Source organism: Danio rerio, chromosome 17 (assembly GCF_052040795.2).
Source record: "Danio rerio strain M-AB ecotype USA chromosome 17, GRCz13ab, whole genome shotgun sequence".
In the NCBI taxonomy this organism is placed as follows: domain Eukaryota; kingdom Metazoa; phylum Chordata; class Actinopteri; order Cypriniformes; family Danionidae; genus Danio; species Danio rerio.
Genome location: NC_141037.1, coordinates 8,967,150 through 8,986,402, shown reverse-complemented (window position 1 = coordinate 8,986,402; position 19,253 = coordinate 8,967,150). Strand labels below are relative to the sequence as shown.

The 19,253-nt window shown below is 33.6% G+C and overlaps 1 protein-coding gene across 8 annotated transcripts in view; it reads left to right on the top strand.

Moving 5' to 3' along the window:
- Positions 1-19,253, top strand: part of syne1b (spectrin repeat containing, nuclear envelope 1b) — a 367,683-nt gene that overhangs the window by 261,820 nt on the left and 86,610 nt on the right. For all 8 annotated transcript variants that reach the window (XM_087289683.1, XM_087289682.1, XM_087289680.1 and 5 more), the window contains 13 exons: positions 1,515-1,646; positions 1,798-1,947; positions 4,160-4,369; positions 4,449-4,550; positions 7,779-7,898; positions 9,380-9,580; positions 10,295-10,468; positions 11,702-11,833; positions 12,699-12,895; positions 12,984-13,116; positions 14,958-15,140; positions 15,260-15,409; positions 17,013-17,189. In XM_087289683.1, the coding sequence (XP_087145809.1) occupies positions 1,515-1,646; positions 1,798-1,947; positions 4,160-4,369; positions 4,449-4,550; positions 7,779-7,898; positions 9,380-9,580; positions 10,295-10,468; positions 11,702-11,833; positions 12,699-12,895; positions 12,984-13,116; positions 14,958-15,140; positions 15,260-15,409; positions 17,013-17,189 (2,061 nt within the window). The remainder of the gene's footprint in view (positions 1-1,514; positions 1,647-1,797; positions 1,948-4,159; positions 4,370-4,448; positions 4,551-7,778; positions 7,899-9,379; positions 9,581-10,294; positions 10,469-11,701; positions 11,834-12,698; positions 12,896-12,983; positions 13,117-14,957; positions 15,141-15,259; positions 15,410-17,012; positions 17,190-19,253) is intronic.

The window sequence follows — 19,253 nt, the reverse complement described above, 5'->3', positions numbered from 1 at the left end:
ATTATTATTCATAGCTGAGTTTTCTTATCCTATGAGAAGAGCCGGCTTCTTAATTAAAATAGTATTATTTATATCGGAAATGCTGTGAAAAAAAAATCTTGCTCTGTTAAACATCATTTGGAAAATAAATATATAAAAAATAATAATAAATTCAATAAATTTGACTTAAACTGTATATACTTTAGGCTATAGAAGCAGCTCCTGCCAATGAATAAAAAAGTGTTAAAGACGAATGCAAGGATAAATTGCATTAGCCCATATAATGGAGGAATAATGGAGAAATCTTAATATAGGCTTTCAAAGGAATAAGACAAAGTTTCCGGACGGTCTGTGTAACGCTTTACAATTCAACTTGCATCTTTAACACTCTATTTAATGTCAGTCTCTATAACAGGAAAATACTTTATAACTCGCTTTATCTTAGTTTATATTGCAACTCTGACATTATTGAGTTTACATCACCAGTGATCCAGACTTGTAGATTGCTAGGAATCATTCACTTTCACTCGGACTACAATCCTGTCACCATACGGACTACAAATCCGGTCAGGCACTTTACGCACACACACCTGTTCCGGTTTTCTGTTGATTACACACACACAGCTGGGAACTGCTTATAGATTGATTACAAGGACTATTTACACAGCACGCACACACTTCTGAGCTGGGCAGCACGCACACACAGTGTTTTACAGCTGTAAAGATCATTCGATTCATCAGCGAACCGCTCATATTGTAGTTTATAAACAGACCAGCTGATCTTCACAGCTTTAAAATGCTCTGTATCTGTAGTTGCACTCTGTAAACAGCAGTGAGTTCGGTCAACTGATGCCCTTTACAGTCATTTTTGTTCATATATATATATAGATATAGATATATAGATATATATAGATAGATATATAGATATATAGATATCTATCTATCTATCTATCTATCTATCTATCTATCTATCTATCTATCTATCTATCTATCTATCTATCTATCTATCTATCTATCTATCTATCTATCTATCTATCTATCTATATATATATATATATATATATATATATATATATATATATATATATATATATATATATATATATATATATATATTTACACTAGATATCGCATACGGAATAGCGCCGCCACATTTGTACAGTGCTCCCAGGACAATGTCATTCAATCGCACTAGTCAAGACAGTGTGCTGGACTTTAGTGCTGTGTACCGGTGTTGTAATGAGCAAACAAAGAAAGGCACAAAGGCAGAAGATATGACCTTCTTCTTAAATCTATTTCAGTTATAATACACTGATACACTTTTTCCTGCATAATACTATCAGTCTCTCCATCCACATTCTATATTTGGGTTTTCAACTACAGTCTCATTCGACTTTAAACTTTAACACTATTCTTTTTGCTGTCTATCGTCTTTAGGGAAAACAGTGTTCTTGTGTAACTGGAGCACATCTGGAATGATGGAAACTCTCTTTGTTGAATGAGTATGTTGTAAAACGTTGCATGCTTTCTTCCAGTTTTACTCCAGAACTGCTTGTGTGAAGACAGCAGCTCCAGTTTACAAGAGAGAGACACACGTCCAGGACAAGTCCAACCTGATGTCCCTGCACAATGGATTCAGTCAGACAATACAGGAAATGACACCTCAGGTAGACGCATTATTATACAATAGATCTATACAGTTGTGTCAATTTAAAATTGAAATATAACTAATGCAAAAATTCCGCTTCCCTATCTTTCTTATTAATGTGATTGTTTGAAGTTAATATATGATATTGTGTCTTGGGATTGTTTATTCAGGCCACAGAGCGAGAGGTCATTCTGATGGAGCAGCAGCTTTATTCAGCTGTCACAGCCACTTCTTCTTGGGTGGATGATGTGGAGAACACACTGTTTTCTGGCCCTGCGCTGCTCACGGAGAACGCAGACACACAACTCTCCAACCACGAGGTCTGCATAATAAATATCGCAATGAGACAGTTTCTAGCCTTGCTACTTAAGGAAATCAAACCCTTTTTACCACATCGAGTTCTCCAGATCTTTATTACATTATAATTAAGTAAATGTACATTATAAGTATGTATATATATATATATATATATATATACACACAGACACATACACACACACACACACACACTCAGCGGCCACTTTATTGGGTACACCTGTCCAACTGCTCTTAATCAGAACTTTCTTATCAGATAACTTTCTTATCACATGGCAGTAACTTAATGCATTTAGGTATGTAGACATGATCAAGAAAATCTGCTGTAGTTAAAACCAAGCATCAGAATGGGGAAGAAAGGTGATTTAAGTGACTTTGAATGTGGCATGGTTGTTGGTGCCAGATGGGCAGGTCTGAGTATTTCAGTTAACTGATGATCTACTCTGATTTTCACGCAAAACCTCTGGGGTTTACAGAAAATGGTCTGAAAAAGAGAAAATATCCAGTGAGCCTACTTTTGTAGGGCAAATGCCTTGTTGATGCCATAGGTCAGAGGAGAATGGCCAGATTGGTTCCAGCAGATAGAAAGGCAACAGTAACTCAAATAAGCACTTGTTACAACCAAGGTCTGCAGAAGAGCATATCTGAACACACAACACATCTAACCTTGAGGTGGATGGGTTACAGCAGCAGAAGACCACACCGGGCGCCACTCCTGTCAGCTAAGAACAACAAACTGAGGCTACAATTCACACAGGATCACCAAAATTGGACAATAGAAGACTGTATAAACGTTGCCTGGTCTGATGAGTCTCAATTTCTGCTGCGACATTCGGATGGTAGGGTCAGAATTTGGCATCAACAATGTGAAAACTTGAATCCATCCTGCCTTGCCTTTGGCCCCATTAGTACCAATTGAGCATTGTGTCAACACCACAGCCTACCTGAGTATTGTTGCTGACCATGTTCATCCCTTTATGACCACAGTATACCCATCTTCTGATGGCTACTTCCTGCAGGATAACACACCATGTCATAAAGTGCAAATCATCTCAGACTGGTTTCTTGAACATGACAATGAGTCCACTGTACTCAAATGGCCTCCACAATCAACAGAACTTAATCCATTAGAGCACTTTTGGGATGTGGTGGAACGGGAGATTCACATCATGGATGTGCAGCCGACAAATCTGCAGCAACTGCGTGATGCTATCATGTCAATATGGAGCTAAAACTCTGAGGAATATTTCCAGTATCTTGTTAAATCTATGCCACAAAGGATTAAGGCAGTTCTGAAGGCAAAAGGGGGTTCAACCCGGTATTAGTAATGTGTACCTAATAAAGTGGACCTAATAACATTTCTCACGTTATATTTTACTGTTTATACATTTGTATGAATTTAGTATTTATTTATAATATTTTTATTTGATATAATTGTTAGGATTATTAATTTAGCAAAATTATATAGTTTATAAAAAATGATCAATTTTAGGATAAGCTTTAATTATTTTTTGTGGTATTGCAAAAATATATGTATTTTGTTATAGTGTTCATAATTTATTTTTATTTCAGTAATTTTAGTTACTCATCACAGTGAATAAATAATAATAATTAAAAATAATAATAATAATAATTATTATTATTATATTTTTTTATTATTACTATTATCATAAAAGTTTTTATTGTTTTAGTTTTACTGGTAATTCTTTTAAATAATGGTCAGTTAGTTCATGTTAGTTAATGTAGTTAATTTACTATTGTAACATTGACAAAAAAATGAACAATAGATTTATTACAGTATTTTATTTTATTTTATTTTATTTTATTTTATGCAGTATAATGGTATTTTAAATATACCTTTGTTAATGTTAGTTAATGATAATAAAGTTGTTCGTTGTCAGTTCATATTATCTCACAGTGCATTACCTAATGGCAACAAGCACAACTATGGCTTTGAATAATGCATTAGTGTATGGTGAATTATGATGAATAAATCCTGTAAGCAGTTCATGTGAGCACATAAATCAGTTAACATTAGTGCTACTAATTTAATTCAACTTTATTTCTGTTGCGCTTTTTTACAATGTAGATTATGTCAAAGCAGCTTGACATAGTGTTAGTTATAGTAGTAACATTGATAATTATACTTCAGCTGCACTGTTAAATAAAGCACATTATGTCAATAGTCATGTTTTGTTTGGCGTTTTTGTCTCACAGACTCTGGGTAAAGAAGTGACGGAGGTGACGCAGGAGGTGGGACACACTCAGGGGTTGATCAGAGGATCTGTGGGTCTGTCTGAGGACGAGCAGAGCCTGATGAAGGACACTCTGGACTGCCTGACCCGACGCCTCGGAGCCCTGGACTCAGCTCTGGACCGCCGCTGTGACTCCATGCGGAGCAGAATGAGGGAACTCAGCGCTTTCCAGGTGCAGATCAGACTTGATGAGCTTAATTTAGTGTTGTATTGAGTGCTGCAGAATGAGCTTTTTTACTGTGTGTTCACAGACGGAGCTGCAGCGTCTCTTTACAGCTCTCAGTGAAAGCAAGTTTCAGATTATCCAGAAAATGGCAGGAGTTCTTGACCACACAACAACTAAACAGATTGAAGTAAGATTTTTTTTTATCATCAAATATGTTTTTATTAGTGCTGGGCGAAGATTAATTGTGACCAATTACATGCAAAATAAAAGTTTGTTTTGGCATAATATATATATTTATATATATATATATATATATATATATATTTATTTATTTATTTATTTATTTATTATGTATGATACACACATACATAGAAACAAAACTATTTAGTTACAGAGATATTTAAATGTATCAATAATTTGTGTCACATACAGTTGATATCAGAATTATTAGCACCCCTGTTTTTTTCCCCTAATTTCTGTTTAACGAAGAGAATATTTTTTCAGCACATTTTTGCACATAATAGTTTTAATAACTCATTTCTAATAACTGATTTATTTTATCTTTGCCATGATGACAGTAAATAAAATTTTACTAGATATTTTTCAAGACCAAGGTTTCTTCAGAGTCTTAAAAAGTCTTAAAATGTCTTAAATCTTAAAATACAAATTTTAGATCTTAAAAAGTCTTAAATTTACTGAAATACTGTGTTGTAGGTCTTACATTTTTTAAACAGGTTTTAATTTTTCTTTGTTCAGGTATTGCTTACTAATCTGCCCAAAACCCATACAATCACCATAAAATCTTCTCAATAAAACTTTAACATTTTTATTTAAAAAGTCATTTTAACTCTATTTATCATAATGTTTTAATTATTTATATTACAGTAACACTTGTTTGAAAGTTCTCCATGTATGTATTGCTGAGGACACCGATCTGGACAGATTGTTGTGCATAGATTTATTTTATTATAGTTTTTAAAACTTTTAAAACATTTCTTCATTTTTTATTTTAAAGAAAGTTTATGTTGGAAAAAAAGTGTTTGGATTAAAGTAGAGCTTGCTTGTTTTTACACAATATTTCAAAATTTGGCTAAGAAAAAGAATCGAAAATATTTTAAATGTTTATTATTATAGCATTATTGTATTATTAAATTATTAAATGATAATAAAAAAAATTGATAGGTCAAATAAAAATCTTTTACATCTGGGCCATTTGAAAAAAATCATTTGCCTTTTTTTCCTAAAATCTCTAAAGTCTAAAATTTCATTCATAATGGTCTTAAATATATCTTTAAATCTTTAAAACTCGGTGGAACCTGCAGAAACCCTGAAGACACTTTACAGTTTAAAGTGACATTTAAAGGCTTAACTAGGTTAATTAGGTTAACTAGGCAGGTTAGGGTTATTAGGCAAGTTATTGTATGACGATGGTTGCTTTGCAGACTATCGGAAAAATATATACAGTAGCTTAAAGGGGCTAATAATTTTGACCTTAAAATGGTGTTTAAAAAATTTAAAACTGCTTTTATTCTAGCCGAAATGAAACAAATAAGACTTTCTCTAGTAGAAAAAATATGATTAGACATACTGTGAAAAATCCATGCCCTGTTAAACATAATTTGGGAAATATTTAAAAATAAGAAAATAATAATAATTCAGATCTCAACTGTACATATAGGTTTTATATCTAAATATAAATAAACATTTTCTCAAATATATGCATGCGTGTGTGTATTTATATATACATAATAAATATACACAGCACACACCTAAGTTATGTCAAAGAAAACTTTTGTTTTTGATGTGATTAATTTGCCCAGCACTAGTTTTTATTGAATTTTATTTTGCAGAAAAAGACATACATTTTAAAATAGGTACTAATAAAATATTCTTCAAATATATCACTCACACAAATTAATAATAAAATTTTATTTTTATTAAATGTATATTTATTTTTATTAATAATAAAATACATTCATTAATTTTCTTTCGGCTTAGTCCCTTTATTCACCAGGGGTCGCCACAGCGGAATGAACTGCAACTTATCCAGCATATATTTTACACAGCGGATGCCCTTCCAGCTGCAACCCAATACTGGGAAACACCCATACACTCTCGCATTCACACTTGTACGTTTCAGCCAATTTAGTTTATCCAATTCACCTTTAGCGCATATCTGTGGACTTGTGGGGAAAACCAGAGCCGGGTTTCAAACCAGTGACCTTCTTGCTGTAAGGTGACAGTGCTAACCACTGAGCCACCATGTCACCTAATAAAACACAATAAAATCAAATACAAAATAATATAAATATTTTAAATACTATAAATAAATATTTCTGCAATACTAAAGTGTTTTAGGGGAAGAAATCGTGTTTAAACTAAAATTGTATTTTTTGTTTCTTCACAAATGTTTGGTTGGAACTTTTCAGGGTATAACAACACAAATTTGACTAAGTAATAATAAAATATCTGTGTTTAATAATATTTTTTTTCTACAAATATGTTTTTGTCAAACTTTTTTGTGTAGAAGAACGCAAATGTTTCGATAAGCAATATTAAAATATCCCCCACTCACACAAATTAATAATTAAATAAAATATGAATTAATATAAATATTAAATAGTAAATTATTTTTCCAAAAAAAAAAAGAGTACAAAGAAAATGATTTGTAGTTAATTAATTTAATAGACTGCTGGTATTAAACGATTATTCATTGTATTTCTTTATAGTAATGTAGCAGTATTTTTAATATGTGTATATTTATATACAATGCTCATATTTTGAGTAGTTTTTATTTTCATTTTGGCAATTTTATGCAGTTTTGTCTCTCTCTTTGGTTTTTGTTTCAGTTTTACTTCTCTTTATTTTTAATTCAAAGTCATTAAAGTCATGTTACTACTTAGTTTTATTAAATGAACAAGGATGTACCGTTTCAGGATACAGCGAAAGTATTTTACATGCTTTAACAACAAGGATTTAACGCCAAGAAAGAAAAATATTTTTTAAAAAAGCAAGAAAGCACATACTCATCAATCAATTATCAAATGTTCTCATTTTACTACTTATTTCCTTTAATCTAATTTCCAAGTTAATTATTGTATTTAAATATTTTATATTATCTTTTATTTTTCTTAACAGAAACTGCTTTTGCTTTGTTTAATTTATTTTACTTTTAACTCATTCATTTGTTAATTAATTTCTTTTTCTTTGTACATTTTATTCTTCAACTTAAACTTGCTTTAACAGTTGTAATTTTTATTTTTATTTGCAATGTAATTTTTTTTTTGCACAATGTGCTTTTCATAAGTGTTTAGTTTTTATTTCATCTCAGCATTTATTTGGTTGGAAGACTGGATTTTTTTATTAATAATTTGAACATATTAAATTAACAATTATTACACTCTTCTTTTGACAGATTATTGCAGAGGCAGAGGAGACACTGAAAGACTTTGAGCACAGAATAACAGAACTGAAAGCCAGAGGGGCGGAGCTACAGCCAGACCAGTTCTCCACCAATGAGCTGCTGAAGCTTCAGGTGCATAACCAATCACTCGCATCAACACTTTACTCTTAGATACGCATAATTATACACAGTTATTGCATTTAAATACAGTTGAAGCCACAATTATTAGCCCTCCTGAGAATGGTTTTGTCTTTTATTAAATATTTGCCAAATTATATTTAAAGGTTCAGGACACCCTGGAGAACTTTTTTTTTATATATTAACAGATTTGTGTGTGTTGAGCATCAGTTAAGACAATGTTAGCACCTTTGAGCTTTTGTCAGCTAATTTCAGCTTCCGGTTTAAAATGATTTTTGGGGCGGGATGAAAATCGGCGACGTAGCGCAGTACTGCAAGTGCAATGATGACGCGTCGGTTTCTCATTATTATTCATAGCGGAGTTTTCTTATCCTATGAGAAGAGCCGGCTGCTTAATTATTCATGAGAGCACGTGCTTTCCGAAGGCAGACCTGCCAGTTTCAAGCAAGCTGAGAGACACAGACCAACGGCACGCAGTAGCCGTTCATGGAGGCTCGTATGTGTTTGTTTCCATGATCCGCAGGGTTTGTTGCATGTTTTTTCTCCGCGATCCTGTCAGGGCCGATCATACAGCAAAGCTGTGTGTGTGCTGCAAGCATTTTTGTCGGGAGAGCAGTGCGAGAATTGAAGAATGGCGGACGTTGACTTTTATCAGGGGTTCGTTCACATTCAGACACATCGCCGTGCTGCTGTGTTTGCCTAAATCCTCCAGATTACCAGCAGGGCTAATGGTTAAAATAGACAGGTCAGGAGACCTGCTGCACTGAGTCTGCATTCAGATCTATAATTTAGACCCGGGGATCGAGGGAGAATCCTCATTTATAGTGTTTACATGAACACACTTATCTTTATAATGATATAAATTGTGGTTATGTGTATATGAAATTACAAATAACAAATGTAGCAGGGCATTAAATCACTGTTCATTTCTTTGCATTTTAACTTTGTGAACTATAAACTCATGCGTCTCCTCACGGTTTGTGTCTCAGTTTGTGAGCTAACTGACAACAACAGTTATTCGCTCCCCTTCTCCCCTGCTGGCCACGCCCACTCCTGCCCGATGCTCGCGGAGCTCCACGCCCATTAATCATGCATCTTTTGAAAAAATTCTGAAGTAGACTTTAACCGAAAGTGGGGGGTGTCATGGTCCTTTAACAGAGCAAGGAATTTTTCACAGTATTTCCCATGATAATATTTTTTTTTCTGGAGAAAGTTTTATTTGTTTTATTTCGCATATAATAAAAGCAGTTATTTATTTTTTTAAAACCATTTTAAAATGAAAATCGTCTACAGAACAAACCATTATGAAACAATGATTTGGCCCCAACTTGCCTAATTAACCTAGTTAAGCCTTTAAATGTCACTTTAAGCTGAATACTAGTGTCTTATAAATATCTAGTCAAATATTATGTACTGTCATCATGGCTAAGATAAAAGAAATCAGCTTATAACTGTATGTTTTGTCTGTTGGACAGGATGCTTATGAGGAGCTAGTGATGACGGTGGGCTCGAGGCGGAGTGGACTTAACCAGAATATGGCTCTGAAGAATCAGTATGAACGAGTTCTGCAAGATCTGATTGATCTGGTGGACACAGCTCAGGATAAGATGACAGCTGACCAGAAGATGATCGCCGCCTCAGTAGAGGACGTGCACAACCTTCTAGACAAACACAAGGTACGGCAAACTCCTAAATAAATTATGAAGATTTTGTGTGTTAAATATTGTAAGGATTCGAAAATAAATGTTCAGTCTGACTTGACCACAAATGAGCAATTCCATACAAATGTCAGTTATGTCAATTAATGTCAATTATGTTTTCACCAAAATAGCGAAACCCTTTTTTGTGTAGACTTGTATTTTACAGTACTGTAGAAATACTCAAAAATGTCTCTGTCAATGTTTTCAAACTATTATATTTGATTTACCAAAGTTACACAAGTGGCAATTTCACATCTGTCACATTCATAACAGAGAGACGTCACATCCATAACCACGCTTTTACCTCATAAATGCAAACATGTTTATAAAATAAAGTCAAGCATGTTTATTCTATAGAGAGCCAACTTTTATCATTTGAGTATCATTGTTTCTTTTTGGGTTGTGCAGTTTAATTGACAGAATTTCTACAAAGTATGTAGTATACTGCACTAACATACCTTTTTGGTCACATCCATAACGCATGTTTATTTTCCTCATTTAAAATCTAAAAAACGTTTACAGACTGATATTTTCTGATCCCCGTAACTCTGTGGTGAGTTGTTTTGTAAAATATGAACAGATGTTTCAGTATAATGTTAACATATATTTTCTCTGTGAATTCATTTTTGGAATCTTTACTCCAAATGTCATATCTATAATGCTGGAATTGCTTAAATGTTTCATTTTTAGGAGTTTTTCCAAGGCTTAGAGTGGCACATGGTCCTTACCGAGACGTTTTACAAGAAAAGTAGTGCCTTTGTTTTGCCGCGTGAGCGTCAGACTCTTGAAGAGACGCTGGCTCGTGCTCAGGATGTGCTGAAACAAGCGCATAAAAAAGGAGTTGAGCTGGAGTGCGTCTCTGAGGTAAGATGATTTGCTTTGCCTTTTGTTGTTATTTTATGTTTTTTGTTCAGTTTAATTTAGTGTTTTTTTACCATTCATTTATTATGCTTTGTGTTTTGTTTTGTGCTTTTTTTGTTTTGTTTTTTTAACTTTGTTTTAGATTTTTTGTTTATTGATTTGTCTTGCTTTTTTTCGTGTGATGAATCTTTTCATTTTGTTTCTTCAGCTTATAGTTTGCTGGAATTCTTTTTTCTAAGGAGAAATTATTACTTTGATATGATTATACTTTGATAAATTAATACTTTGATATTATATATTGTTGTTTGTCTTTTTCGTTTAGTTTTTAGTTTTGTGTTTGTTATTGTTTTGCTTTGCTTTGTTTTTTGTGGGGGCGTTATTTTGTGTGTAAAGGCCCATGCACACCAGGACACTTTTTGCTCGCGTTTTCCGCCGACGTTTAACCACTTTATGGCGCTTAAGCACAAAACTGTCAATGCGAGCGCACATTGAAGAAGATGCCCAGGGGTGATATGAACGTGGAGCTGCTTATTGCACTGGTGAACAATAATCATTTCTTCATCTCTAGAGCTGGAGCTGCTCCTTGAACCATCCATAACAAGCGTGTGGCTTTTTCTGTGTTACAAACGGGTGTCAGAAGCTTAAAGTTGTGTAGCCCCATCTAACGTCAAGGAGTGATTTTGCATACTCTTCTGCTTGACGCCAGTGAAAATCGCTCTGGTTTAAATCCGGAAAAACGTCTTAAAAAACGCTGACGATAAACGCAAACAAAAGCGCCCCGGTGTGTACAAGCCTTAAGTGTGTGTGTGTGTGTGTGTTCTTAATTTGTTTTGTGTTTTTTGTTTTGCTTTGTGTTTAATTTTGCAATTACTTGATTAGTTTTTGTTTATGTTTTACTTAATTTTTTTTATTAATTTGTTTTATTTATTTGTTTTGGATTTTTTGTGGTTTAATGATTTGCTATTGCTTTGTGTTATTAGTTTTGTTGTATTTTTTGTTGTTGTTTTGTTTTATTTTGGTTTAATGTGTCTTCATATAACAGTTTACTGAATTTGTAGTTTTTCCAAGGAGAAATTAATCCTTATTTTCAGGAAGGATGCAATACATTGATAAAGATTGATTTATAATGTTGACACAAATAATGTTCTTTTGATAGATTTTTTAAATATTAGCATTAATATTGCATTAATATTGCATACATGTATATTTATTTAAATGTTTTTGCTCCTTTATCAGACATGGAGTCGTCTAGTTTTGGACTATCAGACACTGTACCGACTGCTAGAGGTTGTGGAGGGGAGTCTGCCGAGCGTCGGGCTGGTGGAAGAGACAGAGGAGAGACTTAATGAAAGAATACAGCTATATCAGGTACATCATACACCTTCATGTACTGTATTTAGAGCAGGTAAAAAAGTATTAAACTATTTTTTTTTTAATAATCCAGAGGTCCTGTTGACTTTAGATTTTCACATGATGTCGGTAACAACCAAAGAAATTAATACAGTCTAAGAAAACAAATCTAATTAATTTAAATTGTTATGTGCGATGAAATTAAATAACACAGGGGAAAAGTAATGAACACATGAAGAAAGGGAGGTGTAAAAAAGCAGTGAAAGTCCAGACAGCAGCTGAAATCTCTCTGTAGTTCTTCAGCAACCCTCTGCCCTTCCGCAGTGTAAATGAACATCAGCTGCTTCAGTCCAATTTACATGAGCAGGATGATGAAGGTGGACATTTCAGCTAGACAATGATCCAAAACACAGCCAAGGAAACTCTCAGATGCTTTCTTGCTAGAATGGCCCAGCCAATTACCTGACTTAAACCCAATAGAGAATAAAAATTAAAGATCAGAGTTGATAGACGAGACACATAGAACCATCAAGATTTGAAGACTACATTGAATTATGGGGTAATGTGTGTGACTCTGGTAATGTGTGTGACTCTGTTCTCCATACAACAGGGATCTTGAAGCTATTGTTACCAAAAAAATCTGTTATAAAGAGTATTAAATACATTTCATTAGTTCAGTACTTTCTCCTTGTGTCAATTCATTGGTATTATACATAATAGTTTCTGAAAAAAAACTTTATGTTTGGATTGTTTGGGTTTTTACCAAAAATGTCTTGTAGTCTGCTCCTTTAGAAATAAAAATCATTACATGTTCAATACTTAATGTTAATTGTTAGATTAAGATGTTTTAGAATAGATATGCTAACGCCAATCTCCTCTAAAGGCTCTAAGATCCAGTCTAACGGAGCACCAACACAAGCTCCATCAGGTTCTGGAGGAGGGCAAACATCTTCTGTCGTATGTGAGCTGCTCGAGTCTGGAGAACCAGCTGACGGTTTTAGGAGAACACTGGCTCAACAACACGACTAAAGTCAACAAGGAGCTGCAGAACCTCCAGTCCATGTTGAAGCATTTAACCAGGTCAGCTGCTGCTTTCTGCTTTCATTTGATTTTAGTCTATTTAGTCTGTTTTGTGAATATATATTATGTGCTTGTTGTTTGGTGACAGGTATAAGAGTGAGTCTGGTGAACTGAGCCGCTGGTTACTGGAGGCTTTGGAGCGTTTGGAGTTCTGGAACACACAGTTTGTTGCAGGACCTCAGGAGCTGGAGACTGTTAAAGGCCAGCTGTCGGCTTTTCTGGTTAGTCAGGCTGTTTTAATGTTTAAAAGGAAAAAGCTAATAGCTTTTTAGAGCTTTATATTAGTATATTCATTGTATTATTTTAAGGTGTTTTATTTATTATATTATACAACATTTTATTATGCGTCACGGTGGTGCAGTGGGTAACATGATCGCCTCACAGCAAAAAGGTTGCTGGTTCGAGACTCAGCTGGGTCAGTTGGCATTTCTGTGTGGAGTTTGCATGTTTTCCCTGTGTTTGCGTGGGTTTTCTTCGGGTGCTCCGGTTTCCCCTACAAGTCGAAGAGCATGCGCTATAGGTGAATTGAATTGGCTAAAAAATTGTCCGTAGTGTATGTGTGTAAATGAGAGTGTATGGGTGTTTCCTAGTGATGGGAAGGTTATCCGCTGCATAAAACATGTGCTGGATAAGATGGCGGTTCATTCCGATGTGGCGACCCCGGATTAATAAAGGGACTAATCCGAAAACAAAATGAATGAATGTATGAACAACATTTTATTTTATTTTATTTTATTTTATTTTATTTTATTTTATTTTATTTTATTTTATTTTATTTTATTTTATTTTATTTTATTTTATTTTATTAATTGAGAGCTTTGTATTTATTCTATTCCAAACTGCTTGTGACGTTATATTATTTTATTTTTCAATTTATTTTAAAGCTTTTTATTTTATGTAATTTTAGAGCTTTTATTTTATAGAATTTCATTTTGTTTTAGAAATTTTTATTTTAGTATTTATTCATTTATTAATTTTCTTTTCAGCTTAGTCCCTTTATTAACCTGCGGTCGCAACAGCGGAATGAAACGCCAATTTATCCAGCATATATTTTACGCAGTACATCCCCTTCCAGCTGCAACCCATCACTAGGAAACACCCATACACTCATTCACACACATACACTATGGACAATTTAGCTTACCCAATTCACCTATAGCGCATGTCTTTGAACTTGTGGGGGAAACCGGAGCATCCGGAGGAAACCCATGCAAACATGGGAAGAACATGCAAACTCCACACAGAAATGCCAACTGACCCAGCCGAGGCTCGAACCAACAACCTTCTTGCTGTGAGTTGCCAGTGCTACCCACTGCACCACCGCGCTGCCCCTTTATTTTATTATATATTTTAATATTTTTTTTTTTTCATTTTAAAGTTTTTTATTTATTTTATTTTCCAAACTGCCTGTCACTTTATTTTATTTTATTTTATTTTATTACTTTTAGTTTTATTTTATATTTAATTTTAGAGCCTTTTATTTTAGAACTTTTTATTTTAGAGCTTTCTATTTTATTTTACAGGTTTTATTATTTTTTTTATTATATACAAACTGCTTCTCATTTTATTTTATTTTATTTTCTACATATTTTTTTATTTTTACTTTATTTTTTTTTCAAATATTATTTTTATTTTATTTTATTTTTACGTTTTTTTTACAAATATTTTTTTTGATTTATTTTTACATTTATTTAATTTAATTTAGTTTTAATACTTTTTATTTTATTTTAGTTATTTTTTATTTTTGTTTTAGTGTTTTATTTTATTTTTGATTTTTACTAAATTTTATAGCTTTTTAATTTAGAACTTTTTATTTTAAAGCTTTTTATATTTTTCCCAAAATGCTTGTCATTTTATTTAATTCTAATTATATATATATATATATATATATATATATATATATATATATATATATATATATATATATATATATAAATATAATTAGAATATATATATATATTTTTTTTTATTATTACTTTTTAGTACCATGTACTTTTAGTACCTTTTAAGATTACTTTTTTACATTTTATTTTTTTAATTCATCTTCTTTTTTTCTCTCCAGGAGTTCAGCAAAGAGGTGGAGGCTCGCTCCAATCTCAAGGCCTCAGTGCTGAATGAGGGAAACCAGCTCCTCAGGCTGAAAAAGATGGACACGGCGTCTTTGCGAACTGAACTGGCCTGTCTGGACTCTCAGTGGTCTGAACTGCTTTCCCGCATTCCCATAGTTCAAGAGAAACTCCACCAGGTACAGATACAAACAGGCTTATCTTCTCCAGCAAAGAGGATTAGTTTCATTTCTGAGGTTCTTAGTTCCTATCTGGTCTTTCTCAAGCTATTGTCTTTAAGGAGATGTGTTGTTTTTAGTCTCAGATGGATAAGCTGGCATCCCGTCATGCTATAACAGAGCTGGTCAACTGGATTTCGCTGATGGAGAGAGTAATAGAAGAGGATGAGGAGAATCTGAAAGGGGCTGTTGGGTCAAAGGTCATTCAAGAGTACCTGCAGCGATATAAGGTGATGCTGTTTTCTGCTCTACAGATGGTCAGTCTTGCCTAAGTGGATCAGAAGTCTGATTAAATAAGACTGAGTACTATGAGTTTTAAAGGGATAGTTCACCCAAAATGGAACATTTACTCATTATTTACTCTCCTTCATGTGGATTTAAACCTTTATGAGTTTCTTAACACAAAAGATATTATTCATTCATTAATTTTCTTGTCGGCTTAGTTCCTTTATTAATCCGGGGTCGCCACAGCGGAATGAACCGCCAACTTATCCAGCAAGTTTTTACGCAGCGGATGCCTTTCCAGCCACAACCCATCTCTGGGAAACATCCACACACACATTCACACACACACTCATACACTACGGACAATTTAGCCTACCCAATTCACCTGTACCGCATGTCTTTGGACTGTGGGGGAAACCGGAGCACCCGGAGGAAACCCACGCGAAGGCAAGGAGAACATGCAAACTCCACACAGAAGCGCCAACTGAGCCGTGCCTCGAACCAGCGACCCAGCGACCTTCTAGCTGTGAGGCGACAGCACTACCTACTGCACCATGCCCAAAAGATATTATTATGAGGATTGGATATTGGCACCTTTAGTAAATATAAGCAAAGAAAGGTGTTAAAATGTTGTCATTGTATAAGCTTTTGATCTTTTGCTAACATTATTAACCAATTGCACTAAATAAAAAACAATTACAAAAATAAAATAGTTTTTTTTTTTTTGTCCAAAAAATAAGCATCTTTGTTTAATATAAGGTATGTGTGCCACAATATTGGCACTCCTTTGGATTTGTATAAGCAATATAACATAAAATTGAGATAAAATTAATTGCCTTCCAGTAAAATTTTAATTATTTTTCAAATATTTTTAATACATTACATACAACAGATGATTTTTCAATATATTTATGAACATAGTAGTTTTAATGACTAGCTTTTAAATAAGTAAATACTTTTGTCTTCGACATGATTACACTAAATATAATTTTAATATATATATATGTCTATATATATATATATATATATATATATATATATATATATATATATATATATATATATATATATATTTTTTTTTTTTTTTTTTTTTTTTTTTTTTTTTTTGCAAGGTACTAGTTCTGAGCTTAAAATGCAATTTGAATGCTCAATTAGGCAAGTCATTGGACAGCGGTGGTTTATTCTGTAGCCAATCAAAAAATAATAGTTTCTTTAGGAGGATAACAATATTGACCTCAGCAGTTTAAAAAAAAAAAAGTTTTTCCATTTTAAAAAAAAGTAGAAGAAGAAAAATGAAATATTGCCTTGCAGACATCACTTGGCAAATGTTTGAATACTAATTTCAAAGGGGGGCTAATAATTTCAAGGTTCTCTCAAGCTCAGGGCTCTCTCCCAGGACAGCGTTCCAGCAACTTTTGGAATCTCAAAAAAACTCTAAAACAGAAGAGGCGCTTTCCGAAGGAACCATAGACATATTAATCACAAGCTTGTAGCAAACAATTCAGCTTTTTTGCTCATTTTTTGAAGTTTGAACAACAAAGACATTTCCCCCTAGCCTTCATTGCTCATATTTACCCCTGGTTTCTTTCTGTGGTTTTCCTCCTGTAGGGCTTCAGGGTGGATGTGAACTGCAAACAGCTCACTGTGGACTTTGTGAACCAGTCAGTGCTCCAGATCAGCGGTGCGGACGTCGAGAGCAAGCGCAGTGATAAAACTGATTTTGCTGAAAAACTGGGCGCCATGAACTGCCACTGGCAGATCCTGCAGACACGCATCACAGAGAGGGTAAGACTTCACATTACTGTGACTCTTCAAAGAGAGGATTTGTAGATAACTTCAGTATGAGCTGTGCTACCAAATTATTACTAATAGAAGTCTTCTTCATCATAAGTATTTTTTATTAGAATACTAGTTGCACTGTATTTTGTAGTATTTGTGTACTTACAGTAATGTAAAATACTGGCTTTGGGCTTAGCTCTTAGTTCATTGAATGACTATGATAAGCAAATCGCATTTACATATGAAACAGAACTGTGGAATAAAGTGCTACAAGAATACTTGAAGTCTATTGTTATACTTTATTAGTAGGTGTGCTTATATCAGTGGATTAAAAAGTAAATCTACTTTAAGGCAGTATGATGAGATTCACCTGGAGAGAAAAGGAAAGATAGAGCATGCTAAATCTTAGGAAGAACACCTAGAAATGCTGAAAGATGCTTGATATTAAAGAGCACATCTTTTTAGAAAAGACTCCACAAAAAAGATGTTACGTGGTGCTAAAGAGGCCAAACTTTTGATGCTAGTCTTTTGTTTCCAAAAGTATTTTGTTTCTGCACATTGTGTACACATTTTTCATATTTTCTGTTTATATATTAAAGGTATAGTTCTCCCTAAAGTAATGACCCTGCACTTACTCCATACCTTTTTAGATTTTGTTTAATGTTTGTACTTTCATTTTAGTTGTCTTTTATTTCTTTAGTTTTAATTTCCAAAATGATTACTCATTGCACTTAATGAATTTATAAGTATAATAAAGCTTGTTAATAAGTTTTTAATGATTCATGAAGGAATTATAATGCTTTGTTTTGTTATTTTATCTTAATTTACAAGTAGCAGGGTATTTACAGCTACAGTATACACTCGCTGGCCACTTTATTAGGTACACCTGTCTAACTGCTCGTTGACCCATATTTCTAATCAGACAATCACATGGCAGCAACTTAATGCATTGAGGCATGTAAACGTGGTCAAACTGAGCATCAGAATGGGGAAGAAAGGTGATTTAAGTGACTTTGAGCGTGGCATAGTTGTTGGTGCCACACAGGTTTTTTTTGAGTATTGTAGAAACTGCTGATCTACTGGGATTTCTAAACACAAACTGTAGCTGTAGTAAACTATAACTATATAAACTATTATAAACTATACCGTAGACAGCTGGCTTAGTACTGTGTTTATTGTTTGTACTAAACTGTATTACGGGTGGTATTGGTATTTATACGTACACTGATATTTTAAATACTAGTTAAATACTTATAGCATTTTTGTGGTTTATGATTATACACTGTAAAATAGGGATGCACAGGTCCCAAACCAAAAATTCTAGATGCACTTGGCCAAAAAACAAAAGTGATCCACAAATTCTTTGTAATAATTATTGTTATTTTATTCAATAATATAAAGCAGATTTGACAGTTCATTCCACAGTGGTGCCCCCTGATAAATAAGGGACTAAGCCGTATGAAAAAGAGTGAATGAATAAAGCAGCTTTGTGAGACTATTTTTAAGGCACAAGCCATTGAAATGAATGAGGTTTTTTAGTTTCGAAATGGGTCGATAATTTGACATGGCTGAAAATTTCCATGCATCACTACTATAAAATATGCCCTTAATAAACTGCTAGTTATAACAATTTTATAATGCATGTGCACTTGTAAATTTCTATGAAAGTGAATAAAACATGACGTTTACAGAAACATTTACCATTATATTAGCCATGATATTGACACTTCAAGGTACTTCAAAGAATATTCATTGATTCATTAATTCATTCATTCACTTTCCTTCAGCTTAGTCTCTTTCGCCACTTATCCGGCATATGTTTTGCACAGCGGATAACCTTACAGCTGCAATCCAGGACTGGGAAACACCCATACACACTTATTCACACACATACACTATGGCCAATTTAGCTTATTCAATTCGCCTATAGCGCATGTCTTTGAACTTGTGGGAGAAGCCGGAGCACCCGGAGGAAACCTACGCCAACACGGGGAGAACATGCAAACTCCACATAGAAATGCCAAGTGACCCAGCTGGGGCCTGAACCAGCGACCTTCTTACTGTGAGGCG